Here is a 27,107-nt window from a genome sequence, read left to right as displayed (position 1 = left end):
GATCAGGTGAGCTAAAAATAGAATTTGACCAAAATTTGACCATGCCCCTTTAATATGTATAGCTGTGACGTCAGCAAATCTCTTTAATAAGCTGGACTGCAGTTAGTTACAGTACCGATCAGACCCAACCTAACACCAAAGTAAACCCTAACTTAAACCCGGGTTTACTTTTGGGGTTGACTTTAGGTTTACTCTGGGTTTACTTTTTGAAAATTTGGGTCCACTCGGGGTTTTTACTTTGGGTTTAATCCGGGTTTACTTTGGATTTTCTTGGAAATTGCTTTTTTATCTTACCATACTACTGCCAGTAATTCCTGCCCCTTTTATGTTCCAAATACACAGTTAGCGTCTGCTTGCAGGGGTATACTTCTGAACTTCTGACTGGGTTTACTCTCTGTGTCCACATTGGGTTTTCTTTGGGTTTACTCTGGGTCCACTCCAGTAAACCCTTAGTAAACCCAGAAAGTAAACCCAGGGTTTAGTAGGGGTTTACTTTCTGTTAGGTTGGGTCTGATCGGTACTGTACAGCATAAAGGAATGGACTAAATGCATTTGCGCATTAATATCCTTTTAACCCTTTTTTCTGTCTAACATTTCCCTTTAATGTGTTCAATAATCTATTAAATAATCATCTTTTTTGTATGAACATGAAAAAGAAGAAAAAAGTCTTTCAGAGGATTTTGCATTTACATTGACCTATACCTTAGAATTTTTCAGGTTGCCATAGACTTTAAGTGAAGCTCAATATCCCTGATCAACAGGCTTTTTGTGTTTAATACGAAGAAGATTATTCCAATGTTAAAAAATTTAGTGTCTAATACTGCATTTTCGAGAAACCAACTCACATTTGCCTTTGAAACTCAGTTAAAGGTCGCTGCACACTCTTTACCCAAAAGCTCTGTTAATGTGAATCATGAGCCAGATAGAGATAAGGGGAAAGTAAGTACTTAAAATGGTCTGAAAAAATTGTAAATGCATGGTCTGATGACATTTGACCTTCAAACATCATTCAAGGTCACTGAACACCCTCTGATTTCAGGCACTCTGTGTGTAAAGTATGAGCCAGATTGGACCAAGGGAAGAGAATATATGATCCGGACATGGATTTTTTTTCAGACAGTTCTTCTATGACCTTAATCTATACGAGACATGGTTCAATGTTCATGCACACCCTTTAACTACATGTAGACACTCTGTAGGTGAAGTCTGAGCCAAATTGGGCCAAAGAGAGCGCAGATATGCTCCGAACGAGATATCAGATAGACTGACAGACAAGCTAACACTACGGGACACCCGCAAAGCGGTCCTAAACACAAGAAGCCCATGTGCTTCATCGCTTACCTGTACAACAGCTCATTGTATCATTTCATGTTAGTTTTTTAAACATTTTCCCTGCATATTTCTATGTTTAACTTAAAACACTTCTTGGGGCCCCAGTATTGGTCCAGCAGTCACAATTTGAACAATTTAGAATCTACATTATTTACTGCCTCCAACATTTGCCTTTGAATGTCGATGGCATTGACAAACAGACTTTGAAGAAAGCATATATGTATTTCGTAGGCACTATTGTTGACCTAAATCAATAATTTGAAGGCACATTGTCATTATTGTAATATTTTTTGGCAAAGCAAAGTTCATAGAACGGTTGTTTCTTGTTATAAGAACTATATGTCCTGCAATTGTGCATTAACTTTTAGAAACAACAGCAAAGAATAAAAAATCTAACCAGATGTGTTCAAAAATCATTATTATCATAGAATATCGATGAGTTACAAGAAAACATAGGTAATCATAGATTACTAAGCTCACCGAGACGGAGCATCACCCTTATGAGACATCACCTTCATAAGACCACCTTTATCATTTTATATGAAAATCATACTTTATGATCTTGGATATTCATGGATTCTGTTTTGACAAAATATCGTATATCATCTGATAAATTTTTTTATGATAATCATATGTTAATATGTTAATCAATACAATGATATAAAATTAAATATTGCATCATGTTATATTTCTAATATAATATATATCATATAATAAATAAAATACCGTAATAAACAATAATGAGATTTGATATTGTAACGTATGATATGACATTGTATTGTGTTATACCTTATTGTATTTGATCACAAAATACAATATCATAAAATATAATACAATATAGTATCAAATTACAATATCATATTACATAATACATCATAACACTGAAACATGATATTATATTGTATAATATAGAATGATATTGAATGACACTGAAACATATTTGATACATTATATGATATTATATCATATAATACAATATAATTTGATTCCAACATTGTATCTTATCAAATGATACAATATTATGTGATATGGTAAAATATTATTAAATACATAATTATAGTATACATATTGCATCATATGACACAATAAAATATATTACAATATCATATAATACAATTTCATGTGATATGATAATATATCATATAAACCAATATCATATCATACAATATCGTATGATACAATATTATATAATATTACAATATCATATAATACAATTTCATGTGATATAATTCTATATTACTGAGTCAATATCATATTATACAATATTTATGATACAATATTATAGAATATACAATATTGTATCATAGGATACAATATAATATTTTGCAATATCTTATGTAATTGTATCATGTGATAAAACAATAAATTAAAAATACGATATAATATTATACAATATTGTTTTATAATATACAATACTATACATAACAATATCATGAAACATAATCATATCATAAAATATCAAAAAAATTGATACAATATCATATCGTATCGTATAACTTTTTATAATATAACATATGATATCATATTGTATCATATCAAACAATATTGTTTCATATCATACAATACTTTATCATTGGAATCATGTTATATCATTTATCAACAAACACATCTATCTATCGAGCTGGTTTGAGTGAGGTAGGAGATTTCTTTAGCATCCTTGATAATGGAGATCAGGCTCTGCTTCTGAAGCAACCTCTGCATTTAATTTATAATAAAGATAAATCAACTATGCAAGCTATCATCTATAAAACATGTGACCTGTTCCAAAAATCTAAACCTCATCCAGCATCCGAAACCTATGGCTCAGATTCAGCATTCAAGCCCATCAGGTGCATTTGTATCATAAGACGCATCATCCATGCAATTTTGGTGAAGTTTGGACCAGTAATAACTAAGATATCATCATCAGAGGGCACTAGCAATTAAAACGTTAACTTCCTCCAGCATCCGCAACCTATGGCTCAGATTCAGCATCCATGCCTGTCAGGTGCATCTGTATCATAAGACACACCATCCATTCAAGTTTGGTGAAGTTAGGTTCAGTAATAACTAAGATTTATTTTTTAGCATCCTTGATAATGGAGATCAAGCTCTGCATCTGAAGCTACCTCTGCGATTCATTCATATTACAGTTAAATCAACTATGCAAGTTTGAAATAGTACTATCATCTATTAAACATGTGACCTGTTCCTAAAAACTTAACTTTATCCAGCATCCGAAACCAGACTATGCATTCAAGCCTGTCAGGTGCATCAGTTTCATAAGACACACCATCCATGGAAGTCTGGTGAAGTAAGGACAAGTAAAAACTAAGATATCATCATCAGAGGGCACCTGTTTCAAAAACTTTATCTAACCAGCTCTTAAAACCTTAACCTCCTCCAGCATCCGAAACCTATTGCTCAGATTCAGCATTCAAACTTGTCAGGTGCATCAGTATCAAAAGACGCACCATCCATACAAGTTTGGTGAAGTTAGGACCAGTAGTAACTAAGATATAATCATTAGGGGGCACCTGCAACAAAAACTTAACCAGCTCTAAAAACCTTAACCTCTTCCAGCATCCAAAACCTATTGCTCAGATTCAGCATTCAAGCTTGTCAGGTGCATCAGTATCATAAGACGCACCATCCATACAAGTTTGGTGAAGTTAGGACCAGTAGTAACTAAGATTAATCATCAGAGGGCACCTGCAACAAAAACTTTAAGCAGCTCAGCATCCGAAACCTATTGCTCAGATTCAGCATTCAAGCTTGTCAGATGCATCAGTATCATAAGACGCATCATCCATACAAGTTTGGTGAAGTTAGGACCAGTAGTAACTTAGATATTGCTATCAATGGGCACCCGCAACAAAAACTTTAACCTGCTCCAAAAACCTTAACCTCCTCCAGCATCCGAAACCTATAGCTCAGATTCAGCACTCAAGCCTGTCTGGTGCATCGTACAGTATCATAAGGCACACCATCCATGCAAGTTTGGTGAAGTATAGACCAGCAGTAACTAAGATACTGCTATCAAAGGGCACCTGCAACAAAAACTTTAACCTGTTCCAACAACCTTAACCTCCTCCAGCATCTGAAATCTAGGACCCAGATTCAGCATCCAAGTCTTTCAAGTCTATAAGTAGGTCCAGATGCATCATCCATGCAAGTTTGGTGAAGATAGGACAAGTAATAGCTTAGATACAGGACCTGCAACAAAAACTTTAACCAGGTCCGGACGCCGACGCCGACGCCACCGCCGACGCCGAGGGTATAGCATAAGCTCTCCTTGACTTCGTCTCGGTGAGCTAAAAAGATACTGGGATAAGATGGCGCAAAAGCCCATTGGGTTTAGTCGTTAAATTCAATAACAAATTATTTTTTTTCAGATTAAATCTATTTGATAATGTTAAAATACAAGTCTACAAAGCACAACTTTTACCTACTCATATATTTTAATAAGCTTTGAATGACACTTTTTGAAAGTTTGATACACACACAGCAGTTTGAATCAACATATTCCAAGTAATGAATATACAAGGGTTTTGTTGCGTTATAATTTCAAATGTAAAATTACCATGACATGACATATTTATGTTACAACTTTGAAAATACTTTCTTTAAAACGTTCTATTAAAATACAATAAATGCATACAGTTAAACTACACATTTCTACATAACCGCGGCAACATTTTATGAAAAAGAGAGACAGAAATTATAAGGATAATATTTACAGAAACTTATTAATAAGAAAACACTCATAATAAATTGTAATCGATAAAAATTTTATTATCATCAAAAACATAATAAAAAGATTTTTAGTCAATGAGGAAGAAGAAGAATTGAGTTTTGTATGTTATTTTTCTGGACTCTTTTTGTTTTCTTTTCCTCTACATTCAGTTCTCTTTATAATTATAAAAACATACTAGATACGAACTCGTTACGAGTAACGAGTAGGTCTTCCGTCCGATTTTTTTTTTTTTTAGATAAAATGATACCATGAGATATCGATACAATTTCAAAATTACTCCCCCCCCCCTGCCCCACCAAAAAAAAATAAATAAATTTGAAGATAAAGAATAAAAACCCTAATTACGTCAGACATGGGCCTGACGATGACTCTTTCAAACCGATAATGTAGAGATCAACAACTTTGATTTTTATAATGCATAACAAAATATTTATCGTTTTCAAGTTATTCGTAATAGAATTTACGAGTCTCTTGGTCCCTAATTAAAGTGGCCAGCCCCTTTTTCTTGATTTTATTGGATAGAACTTTTGATTTTCTTCTACTTTTGTTCTATATGTCTTGTCAAAATATCAACTGTTAAAAAGATACTGATCAAAACATATGGAAATTTTGATTCGAAATCTGTACCCCATTTTTGTGCCTAAGCGAGCTCCAAGGAATAGCGCCACTGGTGCAAAAAACTAAATAGTGCACAACTTCAAACCATGCTCTACCTATCCTGAAAATTTCAAAGTCATATCTCTTATAGTTTCTGAGATCAACTCTGCACAAAATTGGTCGTAAAAAATTACAAAATCGACCGTAAATCCGGACCGGAAGTGACGACGACAAAACATTCAAAAACATATAAAATTCAGATAATTTCCAATCATCTGTGAAAATATTGTTCAGATCGGTTGAGTAGTTTTCGAGAAATCGCGTGCACAAAATTTGGAAAAAAAAAATAATAAACAGTACGAAAACAATAAGGTCTTCCGTTGGAAACGGAAGACCTTAATTATACAAAATTGATTGTAATCAGAAATACGAAACAAAACTATAACAGAATATTTATTTCTAAAAATAGCAAATAGCCCAATTTTGGTATAAAACAACTTGTTTTCAAGCAGTTTTTCTTTCAGAAAACAGAGCGCATGCTTTAACAAACAAAATATTTTAATCAGAGATGTATCTAGCCAAGGCTAATAAGTGACAAAAAATTTTTCCTTGTTCAAGCATGTGCTCTATATTTCCCATTCATAAAAAGATAAGAAAAATATCAATTTTTGACTGATTTTGATTGAAAAAAAAAGAAATAGCGTCACTTCTGATGTCATATACATGTACTGCCAGTGAGTACAAATAAATCAATCAATAGGAGAAAAATATATTTTACGTCAACTCTTCTAAAATATAACATTATATAAATAGTGCCTGTTTGGGAGGGTAGGAATTGAAATTGACACCACGAGAAAACCATTGTCAACCGACGCGAAGCGGAGGTTGACTATGGTTTTCGAGGGGTGTTAATTTTAACTCTTACCCTCCCAAACAGGCACTATTTATTTTATTATACTGAATGTCTTAATTTCAAAGAAAACTTTACTGCTTTTATATAGGAATGACATGAATTCTATGGCGAACCGTACGCGCATAATTTACGCGCATGTAACAATTCGTTGCGATACCCGTTGCCAAGTGTGTTGCTAACACTGAGGGTAATAGAACGGATATTCAACCGCGTCTTAACCAATCAGATTTCAGTATTTAACATGAAAGTATAATAAAACATTTTATTGTACCAGAAACACTTAAAAAATGGCGAATTATGGGGGCCAAATTTCATATCTTACACAGTTCTTTAAAATTTTTAATTGGACAATAGCCATTCATAAAATAAAAGAATGATTAAATACATTTTTCGGTTTTTTACAAAGCTATTTGTCATTGTTAATACAAAAGAAAGAGATAAAAATGGTAGTGCCAATTAGGATTTAGATCTGCCTTTATTGCTTGTTCTCTAATAATTATTATAATAAGAAGTCTCGAACAATGCACCTCCACACATGGTTAACTCATAATATTTATAAAAAAAATCCTTTTCTTTTAATGTAAAAAGCAGTCAGTATTTTTTTAACAATCACCACTCCAAGCTTTAGGCAATGTACATATAAAAAAATAAGCAAGAAAAGTTTTACATCAATAACAAAAACAAGATCATAACAAAAAAGAAATAATATGCACTTTGAACTGACAAATGTTAACAATATTACAATCCAATCCACGTTTTTTACTTTGGAAATGTTCATTTATGTGGACCAAGATTTTGTATGGTTCTTTGTCCCAGTTTTAGACATTCATATCGACAAATACTAACACACTTAAAATACCAAACACGGATAATTTTTATTGCACAACCCCTTACATTTACTATTCAATAAACATAAAACGTGTCTAGTTGTTGGAAATGTAAAAGTATCATTATAGGCATGTATAAATAAAACAAAAATATGTATTATTTTAATTGTAAACAGCATCATTATTAAGAATACAATGCTCCCAAAAAATTGTATAACATACAGTTATATATGTTAAAAGAAAGAATGCAAGGTTAATTTAAATGAATGATCCTGAAAACAGGTGCCAATAAAAAAGTGAATAAGATATTGATGGAGAAAATACATTTACCTGCATCTATTTACAGGTTTATATAACTTCTTATTAAATCTCTCTATATTAAAAACAAACCCCAATTAATGTATAGCATCATGAGTATCATTATACAAAAGACAAACAACAGGTATCAGCACCATCTAACTCTAAAACAGATATTAAACTCTTACAGACAAAACAATGTAGTGACCCAATGCTCAATTTCTAAATTTGTTCCTTGTCTCAGGGTTGGGTTCATTAAAATAAATTGCCAATTACTGTAAATTTCTTATTTTACACACGTACTACTGTTTTGCATCAAATCACAAGAATACAAATTCGCGATTATCAATTTTTCGTAATGATTTCATATAGCTCAAAACTGTCAGAAAAAAGGGCGAGAATTTGAAATCCGCGATGACTACTTCTCGCAATTTTAGGCAGAAATTCATTCCTAGTGATTAATAAGAAATTTACAGTATCACCTTACCTGACCATTCTAAAGCTAATTTTGCCCACATCACAAGTCTAGCTTGCCTCTTCCCTTGAGCTACAGAATACTATAAGTGTACTATATTTGACTGTGTATTCTTTTAGAGCTTTTGGCTGAATGCGGCTTCTGCTAAATCAAGTACATCGTCAAATGCCATGCATATATGTATAAGATTAGTCATATTCTTGAATACGCTTTTTCAAATCTATGTCAAATTGTTCAAAAACTAATTTCCGCCAGATATCGTACACGCCAAATACAATAAGTTTACAGTAACTTGCCAATCACAAATGAATGTAGAGCATCACTACTCAAGTTCAGCAGTAAAATTGCCCATTATCTGTTTTCTTCCCCATTTTAAAGTTAATGTTTGCCCATACAATAAGTATACTTCAACAGCCCCCTGACAGGATGGATCAATTACTTGCTAATTGCAGAACTACTTGTCCAACAGGCAGATAAATCTAAAGATTCAATAAATATTCAGATTCAGCAGTAAAATTTGCCTATCATTTGGTTTCTTGTTAATTTTTAAGATAATTTTGACTGTACAATAGAGCAACTTTGCCCATTGCTATGAACAATCACTTGCAAATAAACTTAACAAATTTCCGCATTATCTGGTTTCTTAACCATTCAGAAGTGAACAGGCCCAGATAAAAAGTATACTTTACCCATTGCCATGAACAATCAGTTGCAATAACCTACCCAACGAACAGATATATATATAGTGATCAAATGCCTTGGTCAGGTATATACCGGTACATTAAATTTGCCCATTATCTGGTTTCTTGCTTATTCAAAAGTTGATATTGACCAGATACCCAAGGACATCAACATTGCTTGCAAATTAAACAATAACTGGCAAACAGATAGATGTAGAGATTAAATGCTCTGATCTAGTACTAAATATGCCCATATACTGGATTCTTTCTAATTAAAATGTTAATTTTGCCCATTCAACAATGTGAACAAACATTTGCTTAATAGCAATAACAATAAAATGCCCACTTTAAACATATACATATATGACTATAATGTCTACACATAGTTATCCTCAGCACTTTTGTCCATGTACACAGGGTTATTGATGGTGGCCGAGTGGGTGACAGTTCTGTAGGAGGGAGGGGAGTACATCTGTCCCCCTGTGGCCTCTGTGTAAGACAGTCTGTGACCCACGCGGGGAGGGGGGTGGTCGACAGGCAGGTTGTAGCCATTGCCCTGCCCCACAGGCCCTCGCCCCGGGGCACTGCCATTGCCCTCCACCCCAGGCTTCTTTTGTGTGGCCAGTCGTGCCAGTCTTTCCTGTTCTTCTCTCTGTCTCTGTAACGTCTGCCTTAATGTTCTTCTTTTCTAAATGAGAGGAAAAACAGCAAAGTGAGTTCAAAAGATATTAAGTACTAACACAATTTATATCATATATATTAAGTAGTGATGAAAATATTTTTCAAATAACTTTTGCACATGTTGTTCATATCTTTCTAAAAATGCACCCCCTCCCAAAAAAAACCCAGAAAACAAAAACAAAAATCACCCATTGCCAATTACACATCAAAACTTACAAAGAAAATTTGAACTTCCGTATTTTTTTTTTCAAATTTAATAGCACAATTGTTATCCTTTTTTATCTTCAAGTTGAAAACCAAAGGATTCTACTTTTATTCAAGGAAATGCCTTCAAAAATACTTTTTCAAATTGGTAAATACTCATTTGCAAAACCAACTTTAAAAGTTTCATCTATGTTTTTCCTAAAACTACATTAAACTCATTATCAAATTGATATCATTATCAAATTGATATATAGTGTCACTAAAGAGAGGAGATATATTTAAATAAGAATCAATATTCTTAAACTACAGTGACAGCAGTTGATTTTGTAAGTAAACTAAGATTTAGAAGCTTCAGATGTGCTTCATTTTGCCAATGGCTTTATGATCGGTTTGTTATCATTCAACCCTAGCTACTTCAAAAGTGTCAGGTAATATCTTCACCCTAGGCCTACACATTTATATGATTTCACCTTTTTCTGACTGAGAAGTTGTCATGTACAGCACACATCAAACACGTCTATACACATAAAAATCAACAATACAGGTACAGTAAACACACCTTAACAAGGCCTTTCAAAATATAGCATCAGCTAGGTACTTAATATTATTTGTTCTAAATATATGCTTAATGAATTTAATATTTTTTGAAGAATATGTAATGAGTAACTAGATGATCAATAGAGATCCTAAATGATAAATCCGTGCATGAAAAGATTTCTTTGCATCATGTAGAGATTCTCTGTTTTATATAAATATGTAAAAATGCTGTTACAAGGGGAATAACTCTCTCATAGTATTGAAATATTATGTATATTTTATGTAAATTGTATGCCTGTGAAATTAATTTTAATATTGTGAATTGGTCATATGTAACTGAATCATATTTATGTATATAATATAATAATTATACATAATTGTATATTTACAGGGTGATTTATTTTTAAATCATAAATAAATCATACCACAGCGAACCCTCTGGTGTCCGTTATTTATACTCCAACCATAAGGACCCCTCTTTCATTACTCCTCATGATAGTCTTATTATTGCTAATTTAGGCTTATTCTTCAATGCATAAGAAAAACTCTGAATACAGATATCTATGTATCATAGAATTTTATTCTGACATTGAACGTCATTATAATTGGTTTACATTTACAACAATCGGGAATGAACAACACCATCACAATGTAAACAAATAAATAAAAAAGGGAGTACATTACATGGGACACAGTTCACACCTTGACCTGATATATTTCAAATTGGAATTAATGCTGGATTGACACCATTTCAATGTTAACAAATAAATTAGGGAGTACATTACATGGGACACAATTCACATCCTGACCTGATCAATTCCAACAAAGAATTAATGCTGGCTTATTGTACCGGAAACTACTGCAAAATCCCTTCAATGGAGATCTAAATGTACTTAATTAAGGTACCGATATATATTCATTAAGGTATTGTTTTTCATTCTGAGGAAATCAATTCTACTAAATTATCCATAAAAGTCTCCTCTCTTATGGAAGGGTGTTTTTTGAAAGAGATACACATACTGTACATGTACATGGTGTATAATGCGTAGAATATGATACAGGTGTACCTGAATAAAAAAAAAAAACCAAAATACTATTCAATTCAAATATACAGGGAAATAAGTTAATTAAAGAGCATAAAAATGTCATGGTTTCATGCAATAAATATATGCAGAATCAACGATGTACAAAAAAAATTCCCAGATATTGTCAAGTTTCTGGCACAATAATCACAATGTAGCTCTTTCTTGCATAGAAATACATATCTAATTGTATTTAAGCCAATATATAACTTTACATTTTATTTAATACGTTTGATAAAAATTAGTTTATCAAATTTAATAAATATGTATCATATTTTATAAATTTCATTCTAAAATTGACGTAATTGAGTCAAAGCCTTATTGATACACACATACAATGTACACATAGCCTTGCTAACATCTTTAATTACACACATACATTTATTTAAATGACATTCATTGAGTTATCTTTTTTATTGAAAGAAGCTGAATTTTTAACAGCTAACAAACACAATTTTAATATTGCTATTTAGTCTACAATCAACAACATTTAGACTAATACATGTGTATTCCTTACATGTACATCACAAATAGACACTGCTATTTTGATTAGCCACCAACTGAGAAAAAAAGAGCTTTCTGGATGTGTACCAACAGCAGCACTGTCTCAGACTAAGACTACTACAGCATCAGCAGTACAGCAGCATTGCAGCATCAGTACAACAGCATCACTACAGCATGACAGCATAGAAGCATTCTGCTACTAATTTTTGGTTTCCTCTGCCATTTTCACTTTTGCTTCTCTGTCTTTGAGAATTTTGATGTAATCCCAGGATTCTCTTAATAATTTCCTTTTCTGCAACATACAAACATACAAGTAATCTTATTTGGGTCCAACTGTTAAACATATGATGCCATAAATGCATACATCACAAAAATCAAATTTTTAACCTTAAAAGTCCATTGAAAAAAAGATGTTAGTAATTACTGGTCAGCATTGAATTATTATATAATCATGAGGAAAATAAACAATCATATCAGAACAATATGCAAAAAATTACATAAATAGCAAAATATAAAATGTACCTGCTGTTGGTGTGTTATTCATCTTCAATCCACAAAATCCATGCGAGGGTAAGCCGCAATCCAAACAATCCAAGCATCACAGTCCATGCTGGTGTGACACACACACACACAAACTTCTTATTACTAGCACACACCTGTCATGTTTTGGAAGCACACTCGATCGACATGTCAATGTGTTACAAGCTCTAGATTTCATATGCACACACCAATCAGGGTTAGAAAGTTCTTGTTTTACTAATTCAAGTTTTTGCACATACATTGTGCATGACTATGTATAGTAATTATTCCTCATTATGTATAAGGTTTGAGTGAGTTTTAATAACTGAAAACAGCTTGCATATACCCCAGTTATGTCTAATATCCAATCACTCAGTTGTTAATGAAACTGTTAATTAACAGCGCTAGGCCCCAATTTTCACATAGACGTATATGTATACTATATGTGTTAAAAACTCACGTTATTATTTTTTTAATATGTTGCATGCATGTACATAACAATTTAAGGGGGAAAATCAATACAAATCAAACTGAACGTTATATAAACAATGCACCAATCTAGCTGACCACAATTGATAGTAATGAATCAATCGGATGTTAAATGTGCAAGTCGTTGATTATTTTGATCCTGATATTGATAAATGACCTTGACCTTTACCAGTCAAATGACCATTCCGGTCAAAATGTATTCATTTTTTATCTTAATGAGGGATACATTTAATGCAAATACAAAAAAACCCATCTAAGATACAGATTAAAACACCAATAATGATATATGAATCTACAATAATGATATATGAATCTACATTACTAATTATTGCAAACTAAATTTTATTCACATAATTTAATATATTGTGAACATTAACAATTGATTAGTTGTAAAATGGTGGACATTGCAAACCATTTAAACAAATAGTGAATCACCTAGTTAATGAAATTAAAATCACTGTGATATTGTTAATCTAAAATACTTTCTCATGCAGAGAAAATTTACTGGAAGGATTTCATCAGTTAGTATTTTTGATGCAGCAGCATGCAGTTTTCAGTGTACATAAAAATGGAGCTGACATAACTTGATACATGTATATACAAGTATGTGTGTATTCTCATCTACATGTAATACATGGCTTAAATGCATATGCAGCCCTATATGTACCTTGTACAATTGCATTTCCTTTAATACTAAATGTTGTTGGTCAAACAATATTCTACTGTGTTTTTGCTAATGTACTTTATAGAAAAAATATTGAAATAGCTCTTCATACTAACCAGTATGATACACATTAAAAGAGTTTATAATTATCTCTCATTAATAATTAAAAAGTGATGGCAAAGTAAATGGTTTAAGTTTCATATTTTCATTCACCAAAAAGCCAAAAGCCATAAACAGAGCAATAAATATAAATTTTCAGAAGTATTTTTCTTTGAGAAGGAATGTTATATAATTAGGTATAATTGTACAATTTTGGAATAAAATCAGTCTTTTCCTTAGTCGAAATTCAATTCATTCAACGCAATTACATGTAACTATGTACATGCTTTATTTTTTTTTACTATTTTACCATCATTTTTGTACACGAATTAAAAAAAAAAGATGCAAAGATTATATCAGCTATATTGTAAACAGTCTTCAAAAAAACTTTTAAAATCAAAATATATGACATCCACCGAAATTTATTTATCAGTTTAATAGTTTAATACAGATTTCTTTTATTTTATACAAAATTTGCAACTCCTGAGTAATCCCCCTCCCCTCCTCCCCCAATAAACAGACGAGTGTATACAGAACATGTTCATGCTTTGTGGCCTCTGACGGTGACCTACCTCAATGTTCCCCCTCCATCGGTCGGCTGCATTCCTGGCCAACTCCAGCTCCTTGTCCTTCAAGCCTCGGTGTCGTTTGTATGCGATCTCAATCACGATCAGAATGATCCCGGCGATAATGCCTCCCGCAACCATCAGAAACACACCTACAAAAACAGAAATACATTGTTTCAATGACCAATAAACACGATTCATTTGTATCTACTAAGTAGCACTTCTTTTTTTACTCTCAGACCTATTTATATGTTTAAACAAAAGAAATAGGGGTATATGCAACTTTAATTGTATAATTCATTAATTGTAAATTTTTTCTTTTAATTTTCTTTTCAACCACATCTATCAATTTCCTATAAGAAATTTAAAACCATAAGAGTAAAAGAACAAGTAAATCAAAACAAAATTATTAAGCTATATAAATAAAACTACAGTGACTGTCTTGCTTCATCATTATTACTTTTATCAAGTGCTATGAGTGATCAATTTGTCGAAAACACAGATAACTACCCAGTAAGTAAGTCTATACTTTAATGTTATAACGTACTGGCCATGTTGGTGAGCCCCAGGGTGGCTGGTGTGGTGTCTTTTTCAGGACAGTCGTTTCTACCTTCCAAAATCCATTTGTTGTCTAAATCCTCCATATTGCCCTCTAAATAAAAAGCAATTTATTTAAGCAAAGCTTAAGTCTTTCACGTGTAAAAATAATGACCTAAAAAAAACTTGAAAGACTGATATACATGTATATAGGCAGGGCTTGAGATATCTGGATGCTAGTGAGATTCAAATGATTCATCATTTTACTATTCAGACAATACATGCACAACTTGGTTAAGAAAAAAGTGTTCAGATTAATGAGCTCAACTGTCCCTCTAGTAATCTTAATCTCCTCCCTTCTTTTCTCACAATAACTGCAAACGCTGACTGATCTTAAAATGCTAACTTTCATGAAGCTTTAGAATAGCCATGGAAATTTTGGACGTCCAGGGACTCTTCTTCTGTAGCCCTACCCCTAGACCTGACCGCCCAAACAGGTCGCCCACGGTAATCAGGTCACAGTTCTGTCCCGCCTCGTACTCAAGTCGCGAGGAGTCCCAGATAAAGGCTTGTAGATTCCTGTAATTACATGAAAATAAAATGAATACTCGCTCACTTAAATTATCTAATTATCTGTAATCCTAACAGCTCAGTTTTTAACCAGCCATGGGCGATATAAAAAGCCACCATATGATGATTTACAGCCTTTTAATAAAATGTAATAAAGTAATGTTCAGCAATTTTTTTTCAAAATATGTCAGCTTGAATACTGTGGAATCATTAAAATTCATGGGGGCCAATTTTCGTGGATTGCTTAAATTTTACAGGTTTGTGGGGACGTAATTTCATGTATTTTTGTATACATACAAGAGAAATATGACTTTATAGCCTAATTTATTAATTCGTGGGGAATGTTAATTCGTGGATGAGAGGTACCCACGAATTCCTCAAAAATTGAGCCACCACGAAATCTAATGATTCCACAGTAATACTAAATTATATTAGTTGTTGAACCAAATACTCTAGCACTTACAGCATTAATTAATTGAGAAAACCACTGAGTTACAGTAATAGATGTTTTACTTTATATTAAAAACATCAAAGTTGAAAACTATGATTTTAAGTGAACATCTTTTCCATAGTATACATAACACGGGGAACGTACGCATTGACAATGTCTTGAATGGCCTCCTCCGCCGTCTTGTAATTGCGTGGCTCCATCTGTCGGTACATGGTGGACAGCTCCACCTGCCGCTTGAAGTACATCTCCACCGCGCTGTTCCTGACCGTGGCATACTTGAAGTCTTCATTGGGATTTCTCAGCTATTAAGAAAAAGAAAAACATTTTTATATTATTACTGTGGAAGATCATATTACATGTATTTTCATTGGGTTAAAATTTCGTGGTTTATAAAACAAATAGAATTTCGTTGGCATTTAATTTCATCATATTGTTGTCTTTAAAATGTATCATGTATCAACTCTGTATTTATGAATACTTGAGTTAAGAATTTGTCTTGGATTTAATTTCGTTGATTTAAATTTGTCTTGGATTTAATTTCGTTGATTTAAATTTGTCTTGGATTTAATTTCGTTGATTTATACTGTCAACCAAATTAACGAAATTAACTCCTCAACAAATATTTCTACTTCTTTAGTTTTCATGTATATTCATTGGGCACTGTTTTTATCAAAATAATACGGCCTTGTAATAAAATTCAAAACTTTAAGAAATAGATAAATTTAAGAACTTTTGTCCAAAAAGCTGATGTTCAACAATTTATAATGAAACCACAGTACAACAAGTACTTTTAATTATTCAAAGAAAAATAAACAGGCAACTTAAATTAGTTACTTCTCTGAGATAGAAGTACATGTACATGTATTGTGAACTTACTCTGGCATCATCTATTCCTGTGATGGAGGCCTCGGGTCTGTCCAACACTAGGAAGGCGGCCAGGTTAGCTGTGTAGGACGCCACGATGATCATCGCGAACCCCGCCCACACCATCCCCAGGACCCGGGCACTGAAACTCCGGGGGGTGCCTGCCAACACGTCAAAACAGGGCTTTCAATAAACTTAGAAACAATGTTACAATATTTATTATCGACACCAATAAGACAATCAAAGATACAAGGAAAAGATATAATTTTTCCAGCTCAACGCTAAAACTTTCCCCCCACCTTCACCAATGCCGCTGTTGAGCAGGACCCCCCAGGCGAACCACATAGCACTGGACAGGTTGAGGGCGTCCTCCTCAGTGTCATTGTTCTTGGCCAGCTTGAAGCGGCCGAAGGGGCTGAAGCGGTCCAGAAGGTAGAGGACCAGGGCCACCACATGGACAGAGAGCGCCACCAGGATCCACAGCGTGTCCTCAAACGGCTGAAGGAAGGAGTCCAGTTTGGACTCAGTGGCGGTCTGCAGGAGAGAGATAGTGAATAATACAAAAATGTTCATTTTTAGGATTAAAATTATCTGGGCATGCTATTTAAGGGCTTTGAGAGGGGTTTTCTGTTGCAGAAGTCCAAAGACCATGAACTGTGAATTGTTCTCAATGTTTGCATGGAAATCAAACTGTTCAAAACAATTATTAAATATAATGATCATTCATGTTGCTTCAAATGAAAGTTGGCAAATAGATAAACATGTCAGACTGTGTATATCTCATATACGCATTATAAATCTTGTCCTCATATTCATGTATTTGGCTGTCATAACAACTCAACATATTAAGCAGTATCAAATTCCAGACTTGCTGACCAAATTTTCAGCTTGTAACAAACCTTTTTGACTAGGATGGTCAGGCCCTGGTATTTGAACGGTTTGGAGAAGTCGATGTGGCCGGCCCTCTCTGGATTAATTGTCAGGGGGGCCACGATCATGTCAGCCTCTTTGTTGATCAGCTCCGCAATGACTCCGTTCCACTTCTTCTCACTCGTCTTGTTGACCTTGAATAAGAGTGATAAGCTTGTTCATCAAATTTTGTTCTAAATTTAACTTTCTCCTTCTAATGATAATTTCAAGCAAAGCTGCTCAGACCTATTTCAATGTGGTAGTGGGGTGCTCAGACCTATTTCAATGAACAGACAAACAGACATGGATGAACAGACAGCAAAAAAAAATAGGTTTATTCATTCTGGCAATCACATTTTATTTAAATTATAAAATGAATTAGATTTATATTATGTACATGTACCTTATAGAGGTTAATTTTATCAGTGCCACTGTGATTAATTCACTCACTGGTAGGTAGATCCAATTAAAAAAAAAATTTGTCATATCAGATAGTTACTCCAAGTAACCATAAATGAGCCCTGGGTTCAATGAGGTGATAAGTTGGGTCAAAATGTTTTAAAATATGATGGAACCATATTTCAGAATAACCTGACCTTTTTATAGGATCCAAATTCCCCGCTTGAGCCCAGGTGGATGGAGTAGGTGAAGTTGACCATGTCTGCGATCTGTATCAGCATGTCTATACAGTAGCCCCAACAGCAATAGTCTTCTCTTATACCTACAGCAATGAACATTCCACAGCTAATGATCATATTGTAAGACTACACAGCAAGAATCCTCTCTTGTACATGTATCTACAACATTCTGCAGCTACATGTAGTGGTCATAATGTAACACTTATACCAACATTTCAAAGCTCAATACCATACTGTGACACTTTACAGTCAGAGTCACCTCCTGTGCATGTGACATTTCACAGCAAAAGGTTTTTGTTCTTGTGTTAAGGTACAATCAGGGAATAAATATAGATACATGTATATTGCCATAATTAAGTGATTTAGAGAGTATGATGATAAAGATTGTAAAATTCAACAGTCAAATATTTCTAGTTTGAAAGTATAAAGCCTGATTTTATGTACATGTCTTACACTGCTGCAAATTTAATAGATACATTTCAAAAATTAAAATAAAATAAAAAAAAAAATTAAATATTACTCCACTATTTTCTAGTTTCTGTTAATTGAAATAGGTAAGAATAAACATATTTGTATCAACGGCTTACTACATGCACCTGACTCCTTTGACATGAAGATATAATGCCTGGACAATAGATAATAATAAGTTACCAAACTACTCACTGTATATATACTACAGAAAATGCAATAACTATGTCAGACCTGTGGTTTCATTAACCAAGGGACATAACCTCTCGTTCTTGTCCCAGTTGCATGAGTCACTCCCTGTCATTTTTCTTGTGTAGACAAAGGGGACCGACTCCAATGTGACAACCTGTTAAAGAAATGAACATTCAGTAATGGATACCAATAGTCACACACTTAAACAATACATTTATGTATTTCAAGGAAGAAAAAACAATTTTGTGCATATAAATCATAATGAATTATTTTTTTAAAAATATTAATGCATTTAAGTGTTGAACACATATTCATTCTCTCTGACTCTCTCTCTCTCTCTCACTGTCGAAACCCACAGGTTTTTTTATAAAGCAGTTTAACGTGGTTCTAGCGATGTTTCTCTTTCTCTCTCTCTCCTCTCTCTCTTTCTCTCTCTCTCCTCTCTCTCTCTCTCTCTCTCTCTCTCTGCCCCCATATGTCTTTGATAGTGTTGATAGTTACGTTAAGCACTGTAGAGGTGCTGACATGACTATACATATATAAGCTTTTCTTCCTCTCCCCCTTCATATAAAACTTTTCTCCATCTTTCTCTCCTTTTCTCTCACTCACTGCATTCTTCTGATACTCACCTTTAGCTCTGTAGATATGTTGATTCCACTTGGCTTGGTTGTCTTTTTACCTGGCCAGATAATTTTGGAGTCCTTTATTTCCAAGGCGTTACTGCTTACCTGTCAAACAAACCCCAAATCTTTATCCTGGTTTACAATCAGTACATTTCGCACATCGAAAACACTAAATAAAATGTCTCAATTGCAATTAAGTTTATATTGAAACAAGTTTTCTCTAACCACGATATATTCTGTCTACACCCATATTAAGTTAGATATGTAGATATGTTTTAACAAATATGTATCATTGTATCCAGGAAAGGTCCTTTAATTCTATAACAGTTACTCAAAAATAAACCAAAAATTTTGTGGTTTTCCTTTCATGTTATTTAAGAACATCTGCATTTTTTTTTTTCAAAACAAGTACCGGTATTAACAATTTTCAATATTGGGTTTTTTTGTGTCTGTTAAAACATATTGAAGTATGTCAGTAAAGATAAGCATAACTTGATGGGAATGTAATTTCATTGTTGAGGGCTACCCATGAAAATCCATTATAATGGAGGCACCACAGATTTTAACGAATCCACGGTATATTGTAGATTCCTTATTTATACAAGTACTTAATTCCACATTCCAACTGTTTGCATCAAACCACACAAATAAAAAATTGCAAACATCTTTCTATAATAGTTTCAGTTAGTTAACATCTGTCTGAAAAATAACTTTAAAAAAATGAATCGATCGAGATTTTAAAATCCACATCGGCTGCTTCTTGCAATTATACCTGAATATTCCTTGCAATTAATAAGGAATCTACAGAACCTAATGCTGAATATTCCACGCATTTAATTAGGAATCTAGAGTACCCTAGTTCTGAACATTCCATGCATTTGATTAGGAATCAACAATACCTAATGCTGAACATTCGATGCGTTTAATTAGGAATCTACAGTACCCAATGCCAAATGATAGAAACACAAACCCTGTACGCACTTTGACTGGGCTACAACAAACCTTGGGGTCGACATAGTATCCAATGTCTTCCAACTTCTTTTGACCGTTTTCGATTTTTACATTCTGGATGTAGTAATCAGGATTAAGGCGGTCCCCGTCAGAATCGAATGCTACCTTTCCAGTATTACCGTTCTCTAGCTTAGCGGCCAGTAAAGCCCTGAAAGTGTAGCAATTATCAGATGATGAAAAATACATTTGTACAGACAATGCAATAGGTAGTTTAATTTTAATGAATGAAATCTTAGCAAGAGTTACTTCCCTTTGACCACACTGGATGATTAAAATACATGATAACTGTGGTTATTCGTTGAATACCAATTTTCGTTGATTTCGTTTGTAAGTTTATCCACGAAATTAAATGTTCATTGAAATGCAATTTCTATTAACATTTTGTATTGATGGGGTCATTGACCACGAATTTACATATCCTTGAAACTGTGATTTTCTCTTTATCCACGAATATTGATACCCTTGAATATTAATGAAACCACAGTATACATTTGTCATGTTAGTACAAACTACACAATCATATTGTATAGTGTACAGTGTAGCCCTGTTTATTTGGGACACCTTTATTCATAACCAAATTGATCGAATTATCGATGCCCTTATTCAAAACCAATTTGTTTGGACTATTGTAGCAATCTAATGAATCACAAATGTAAGAACATTAAATAGCATTGTAGAACTCAGTTTCGTTAAAAAATTCATAAAAGATTTATAAGTGTCCGAATTTATTCTATTAATACTGTGATTTCTGAATCCCCACTATACACTTGACAGACTTCAGAAATCACAGAAAAATGCAATAAAAACAGCATTTGCCTAATAGTATTCAAAAGAAATATTACCAGAAATTGACAAATTTTACTGCCACATTCAGGAGAAAAATTTCAATTTTGCAATTTCAAATTAAATAAAAAAAAAAATGGTTTTTCTCAATTTTAATTCTAGCCAGATAAAAAAAAACCCTGTTTCCTCTCCCATTTAAATTTTGGCCTGAGATATTAAATATTTTTCTTGACTCAGTTCTTAACTTGCAATCATGATTTGCTTTGCTTCCCCTCGTCCCCCCCCCCCTCCCCCCCCATCCCATCCACCCCCCCCCCCTAAAGACACTCACTGTAGAATGCTGTTCCCTGCCTGCCATGAGGAGGAGGAGTTTTTACAGCTGGTGGGGGTATCGGTGATCTGTGTCAGTGTCCCATTAAACAACTGTTTGACCGTCTGCTTGATCAGACTAACGCAGTCCTGTATGTGGTCTCTCTCGCTGGTTCCGTGCAGTAACTTCAAACCCAAGGTACCTAGAACAAGGAGCAATCTACAGCATATACGATTGACTCAAAGTTTTTGGTTCTTAAATTGAACACTTCATTAAAGTGTTAATTTATTTCATGGATATAAAGTTTTCAAACCGATTTTTTAAAAACGTATTAAAATCATACTATATACTTGTATCTGGGGTTTTTTTTGCGTGTCACAAAATTTGCGAAAATGGCAAAAATTAGACCATCGCAAAAATTTCCTGATATATGGTATAAGAAACACAATGTCAAAAGCCATAAAAATAAATACTAGACTTTAGTCAGAAACTTTTTATAATATGTAATTTGGATGATTAAAAGAGTACTGCTCTGAGTGACTGTTTTGTGAATTTATGCTTAGTAACAATAAAGTTCTGCGAGCAAATACAGTTGAACTTCGATATCTCGAACACTGATATCTCGAATACAATGAATATCTCAAAGTGATTTGTAAGTCTCAACCACTTATTTTTTAAGTAGTTTACCCTCGATATCTTGAATACTCGGATATCTCGACCTTTTTAACAGTCCCATGAACTTCGACATAACGAAGTTTGACTGTATATTTTGGGCTGGGGGAAAACTTTCAATTTTCTTGCAACAAAATGACCTGCATAGGAGTAGTAATTTTTTATTGGGAAATATGGCTTTGTCAATAGAATTAACCACATGATCATCTTCCTATACTGTTTCCTCAGTGACAAATTTTCACAAATCTTGTTAAAAAGAAAAAATCTACCAGAAATAAATTGGGACCGTATTATAAGTAAAGTAGTGTGTGTGAATGCTCAGTCTGAAGTAGAGGTCCTTACCCTCTGGAACAGAAGCAGAGGTCAGCGCCTGCTCGCTGACAATCCAGGCATACCCCTCCCCGGTCAAATTCAGAGCCTCCGCATCTCGGAAAATCTGGTCAGCATCCTCTTCTCTTTTAAGTAAGAAAAAATATACATTTACATCTAGATTATTTTCACTTATTCAATTAATGTTTAGAGTACTACTAAGATACAAGTATATCAGTACTGTAAATTTAGAATTTTTCGAGTGTTGCAAAGTAGGTAGGTCTACAGAGAAAATATTAGCCGAAACATCATTTTGCAAATTTATTTATACCACACATTTAAAGCAGTAATTTTTGGATGATGATAGATTTTGAAACTACATATTCCCTATAGTTTTATGTGTGGGATGATGAATTTGGTGTGTCTAATTAGGCAGCAAACCAAACAGATTGTACATGTTGGAGGGCCAATCAGATCATGACTTTAACCATGTGGCAGACAACCAATCAGATAATTATTTGTCTGGCAGACAACCAATCAGATCATGACTTTGACTTATGCAGCAGACATCCAATCAGATCTTATTACACTTAATTCATGGCTAGACAACCAATCAGATAATTATTTGTGTGGCAGACAACCAATCAGATCATGACTTTGACTTATGCAGCAGACAACCACATCTTAATTCATGACTATGAATGAAGTGGTAGACAACCAATCAGATCATGATTTGTGTGGTAGACAACCAATCAGATTATGACTTATGTAGCAGACAACCAATCAGATTATGACTTACATGGCAGACAACAAACAAGATCATGACTTTGACTTACGTAGCAGATAAGAGTACCACTCTGGACTGCAGACTGTCTAGCTGTTGTAAGTACGGCTGATAGTCTTTGGAGCCAGACGGATACTTTATAACCTTCTCAATCTGTCAACAATCACATATTTATACATGTACATAGCATCAGTTTCACTGCAAAGTCAGTGGCATAACTTGCAGAAAATTTGCCAGTATTGCATTTCATAATTTAAAATCTGTGTACTTAATCATTTGTGTTGCTGCATAATCTAAAAGAAGCTCAACCAATGACAGTTTTGGTGTTTATTTCTAATGAGGGATATATTCAATGCAGTTTAAATTTACTTCAAATAAACAAGCTTCATATGATTCAAAATGATTAAAGATTTCAATTAAATTGTTTTTATTTTGGAAGCATACTTAAAATTAAGAAAAATAAGTCTGAACAAAAAAAAGAATATATATTTTTTTTGGCACTGGAACTGTGAACTAGGGTGTTATCACTTAAAAAAATAATAGAACTGAAGTACATATATATTCTTGTGAATATATGGCATGTTATATATATAACTTGATGTTTTTATTGTGCAGTGATATATCCCTTATGATAAGTCCTGAAATTTCGGAAATTATGGTAATAGTACATGTCCATCTCTAAGAGAGGATGTACATGTACTATTACCATAATTTCCTCGGCCTTTGACTGGAATCTATTCAGAATCATTCGTCCTTCTGTGTCCATGCTGTGGATGAAGACAACTTGATTCCAATCAAAATACTCCAGCATCTTCAGCCAAACGTCTGCCTGGTGAAAGTAGGGGGGCACGGTACGCAGAAATGTCTTGTGGACTGTCTGTAAAACATGTAAAACAATGGTTAAATGTACAGCAAGGCCTTTTTGCGAAGTTCCCTCTCATAATGCTTCATGCTTGCTTAAATAGTTCTCAAATTCTACTTGATTTTAGTTATCACTTTCAAGTAACTTCGGAGTAAGTGCCAATACAACAATTGCTTCTAAAGTCAGAGAAAGTTGATTTGAAGTACAGATTATACCTTAAGTTTATATTAAATAGATATGCTTTTACATGAATATATATTTATATATGTGACATCGATTTATTTTCCCTGGCATTTTACTGACAAAATGGAAAAAGTATTACAGGCATTGCTTTTAAATTCACATACCATTTTTTTTTTGGTGTCCCTACATGCATTATCTAGGACTTAATCATTTACAAAAAGAACTAAATGCACTTAATCTATATTTTGGCTATAAATCTCATAGCTTACTAATGGCATTTTTTTTCCAAACTAATTAATGCTTGAATTACATGTACAGCATTTCTTACCATATCTGAGAATGAACTGTCTCTCGCTGATATTCCAATGACAGGGATGGAGTAGAAGCCGCAAGTATAGGACACAGAAATCGGGGGACTGATGTCAGAGTTCTCGGGCTTACTAACGATCACCGTATGAATGCCTTTAGAAATCACATCACTGCACAAGTTCAAAGCAGACCGGATTGGGTTTGCGTCCATCTTGATGTATAGGGCCTGAAGTTGAAGATTTGATGGCATGTCTTGATTGGCTATCCTCACAGCGTCTTCCAGCGCCCTGCCCATTTGATCTGTACTCACAATGCCTGCTATTTTGAATGTCTGTTTGGCTGAAGATGTCACCACAATGAGACTTATGGCAATTAGCAGGTTCTCCATCTTCCACGTCATTTTAAGGAAAATTGTATACCTAGGTATGTTAAACAAAGAAGTTTGAACATTACAAATAGCTAACATTAATTCGTGTAAGTTTATTGATATGTAAATCAAGTTTTTATCAATTTATATGTGTAATAGGTACATGTATTAAATAGGCTCAGTATTGCCACAATCCTAATTTTAGCGCTAGCTGCAGGTGGTTTTACCCTTTAGTTCATTTGGTACAACGTTGGTTTTTAAACTGAAGGGTCCCGAGTTTGAGTCTTAGTTGTGGTCAATTCTCATCTTTTATTACACACATATACCAAAATGTTAAGGAGGGATGACTTTTCATGCTTGGGCTTTATGTACCGGATATGTATCATGGATATCAACAGGGCCTGGGAAGGGGCCGCGCCACGCGCCATATGCGCATACCACCGAATAATGGCGCAATGCACACATGGTGTGCTGCGCCAAGCGGCGCGCCACGAAATCATATCGTAAAATGCGCAAAACGCATTATTTCATAGTTTGTGATTTTATCGTAGTCAGTGTTTTCGGTAATCATCAATGGAATGATCGAAACGCCATTTGATTGTAGAGATGCCACCAGCAATGAAATCTAACATAAGATTTCACTTCCCCACGGACATAAAACATTGATATCTATGCAGTTCCCTTCGGTTTGTGTTTATTAGGCAGCTTGCACAGATGCACTCACTTTGCCCTTCACACTGCAAGTTGTGAACGAGTGTTTTTCCAGCAAAACTGTATTCTTAACCAAGCAGAGAAATTCTTTGGTACCCAAAATATCTGATTGGCTTCTTAAAGTTCGGTTAAACAAAGAAGAAAACCTTGATTATAGTGATGTTTTTCAAAAAAAAGAGGAATTCTTTGAAAAAAGCATATTTATTTATCTCTGTCCAGTGACAAACATCCAAACACGTTTTTATTTTGGATTTAATTACATAAATTTTATTGTCAAAGATGCATGTGATGACTGTATTATCGTAATCTGATAATATTTCCAGTTATGTATGACAGTTAATTTAAAAAATGGCCCACCCCATTGTATTTTTTCTCGGCCCCATAAATTTCAAAATGGCCCCATCATTTTATGAAGCATGGGGCCATTGGCCCAACCAGTTGTTTGTCCTTCCCAGGCACCGTATCAACCATGATAGCACGGTGGTAAAACACTTGACCAGGAACAAAGATGTACAGGGTTCAGTTCCCAGTCCAGCCACTGCAAAATTTTCCTTCCCTTTTATAGATGTTATTCAATGTAATGAAGATTAAATGTTCCAAATCCAGATTCAGAATCTAATTTTAATATGAAATATTAATTATATTTGATGTTACTCCTTGTTCTAAGGTAAAATACTTTAGCTTCTGTGACAAATACAATTTAATACATTTAGCTAAAATTCTTATGTTAACGTTCTATGCAAGAAAAGGGTGGGCGAATTGCAAAAAAATGACAAGGGGAGGTTATAGAATTAATACGGAAATTTAAATATCTATACTTGCTTTCAATACTATTTCAGTCATGATTATCAAAAGACGTGTAAATTCAATACAATCATTAAGATAAATGTGACGGAAAACATCATTCATTGTATATCTTGAGCAAATTTGCATTTTGTGTGTATCAACTTACGAATAACGATTTTTGGATTCAGATACAAATGTCTATCAGGTGGAATGGTTCCTTTCACAATTTCAGGTTGTTAAATCAACGAAATGCATCCGATAAAGAAAGTCAAAACAAAATGCACTATAAAGGTATCGGTCTAATTATCTGAGAGATGCAATCTGGTCTTTCAAGCCCATCTTTCTCCAACGATAATTATTCCATCTTCATCACCATTATGTGAACGCTCATTGGCTATCTCCATTCACGTGTCTTTAAGGAGACCCCAGAGAATATCCGAAAGAATACTTGTTAAGTTGTTCCTAAACTGATAGTTTCTTCGGCAATAATCAATTTTGATGTCACCATAGGCAAATTAAGAGTAATGGAAATAACAAAAAATAATTGTTTAATTCATTTTCCCAAA

General features: G+C 33.8%; 1 protein-coding gene across 2 annotated transcripts; it reads right to left on the bottom strand.

The window, feature by feature from the left end:
- Window positions 1–7,666: 7,666 nt before the first annotated feature.
- Window positions 7,667–26,949, bottom strand: LOC128184147 (glutamate [NMDA] receptor subunit 1-like). Of its 2 annotated transcripts, none has more exons than XM_052853497.1 (18): window positions 26,708–26,949; window positions 24,697–25,096; window positions 24,030–24,200; window positions 23,376–23,476; window positions 22,573–22,685; window positions 21,580–21,760; window positions 20,457–20,613; window positions 19,461–19,559; window positions 18,874–18,985; window positions 18,130–18,254; window positions 17,524–17,688; window positions 16,924–17,158; window positions 16,637–16,785; window positions 15,905–16,062; window positions 15,146–15,318; window positions 14,750–14,854; window positions 14,209–14,354; window positions 7,667–9,545 (listed from the first exon to the last, which is right to left on the bottom strand). In XM_052853497.1, exons 2-18 carry the CDS (start codon window positions 25,075–25,077, stop codon window positions 9,234–9,236), a joined length of 2,883 nt encoding a protein of 960 aa, XP_052709457.1. In that variant the 5' UTR covers window positions 25,078–25,096; window positions 26,708–26,949; the 3' UTR covers window positions 7,667–9,233. The 2 variants fall into 2 exon arrangements, with proteins under 2 accessions (XP_052709457.1, XP_052709458.1); XM_052853498.1 differs by lacking the exon at window positions 7,667–9,545 and adding an exon at window positions 11,165–12,157.
- Window positions 26,950–27,107: the final 158 nt, after the last annotated feature.

This window comes from Crassostrea angulata, chromosome 5 (assembly GCF_025612915.1).
Source record: "Crassostrea angulata isolate pt1a10 chromosome 5, ASM2561291v2, whole genome shotgun sequence".
NCBI lineage: Eukaryota > Metazoa > Mollusca > Bivalvia > Ostreida > Ostreidae > Magallana > Magallana angulata.
This window is presented reverse-complemented; position numbering and strand designations above follow the sequence as displayed.

Bases quoted from the DNA above. Each gene is read 5' to 3' on its own strand.
- LOC128184147 (XM_052853497.1), bottom strand. From the start codon at position 25,077: ATGACGTGGAAGATGGAGAACCTGCTAATTGCCATAAGTCTCATTGTG. The intron at 21,761-22,572 runs GTAAGGACCTCT...TCCTTGTTCTAG, and splicing joins CTCTGCTTCTGTTCCAGAGG to GTACCTTGGGTTTGAAGTTA. The intron at 15,319-15,904 runs GTACGTTCCCCG...ATGTAATTACAG, and splicing joins ATTCAAGACATTGTCAATGC to GAATCTACAAGCCTTTATCT.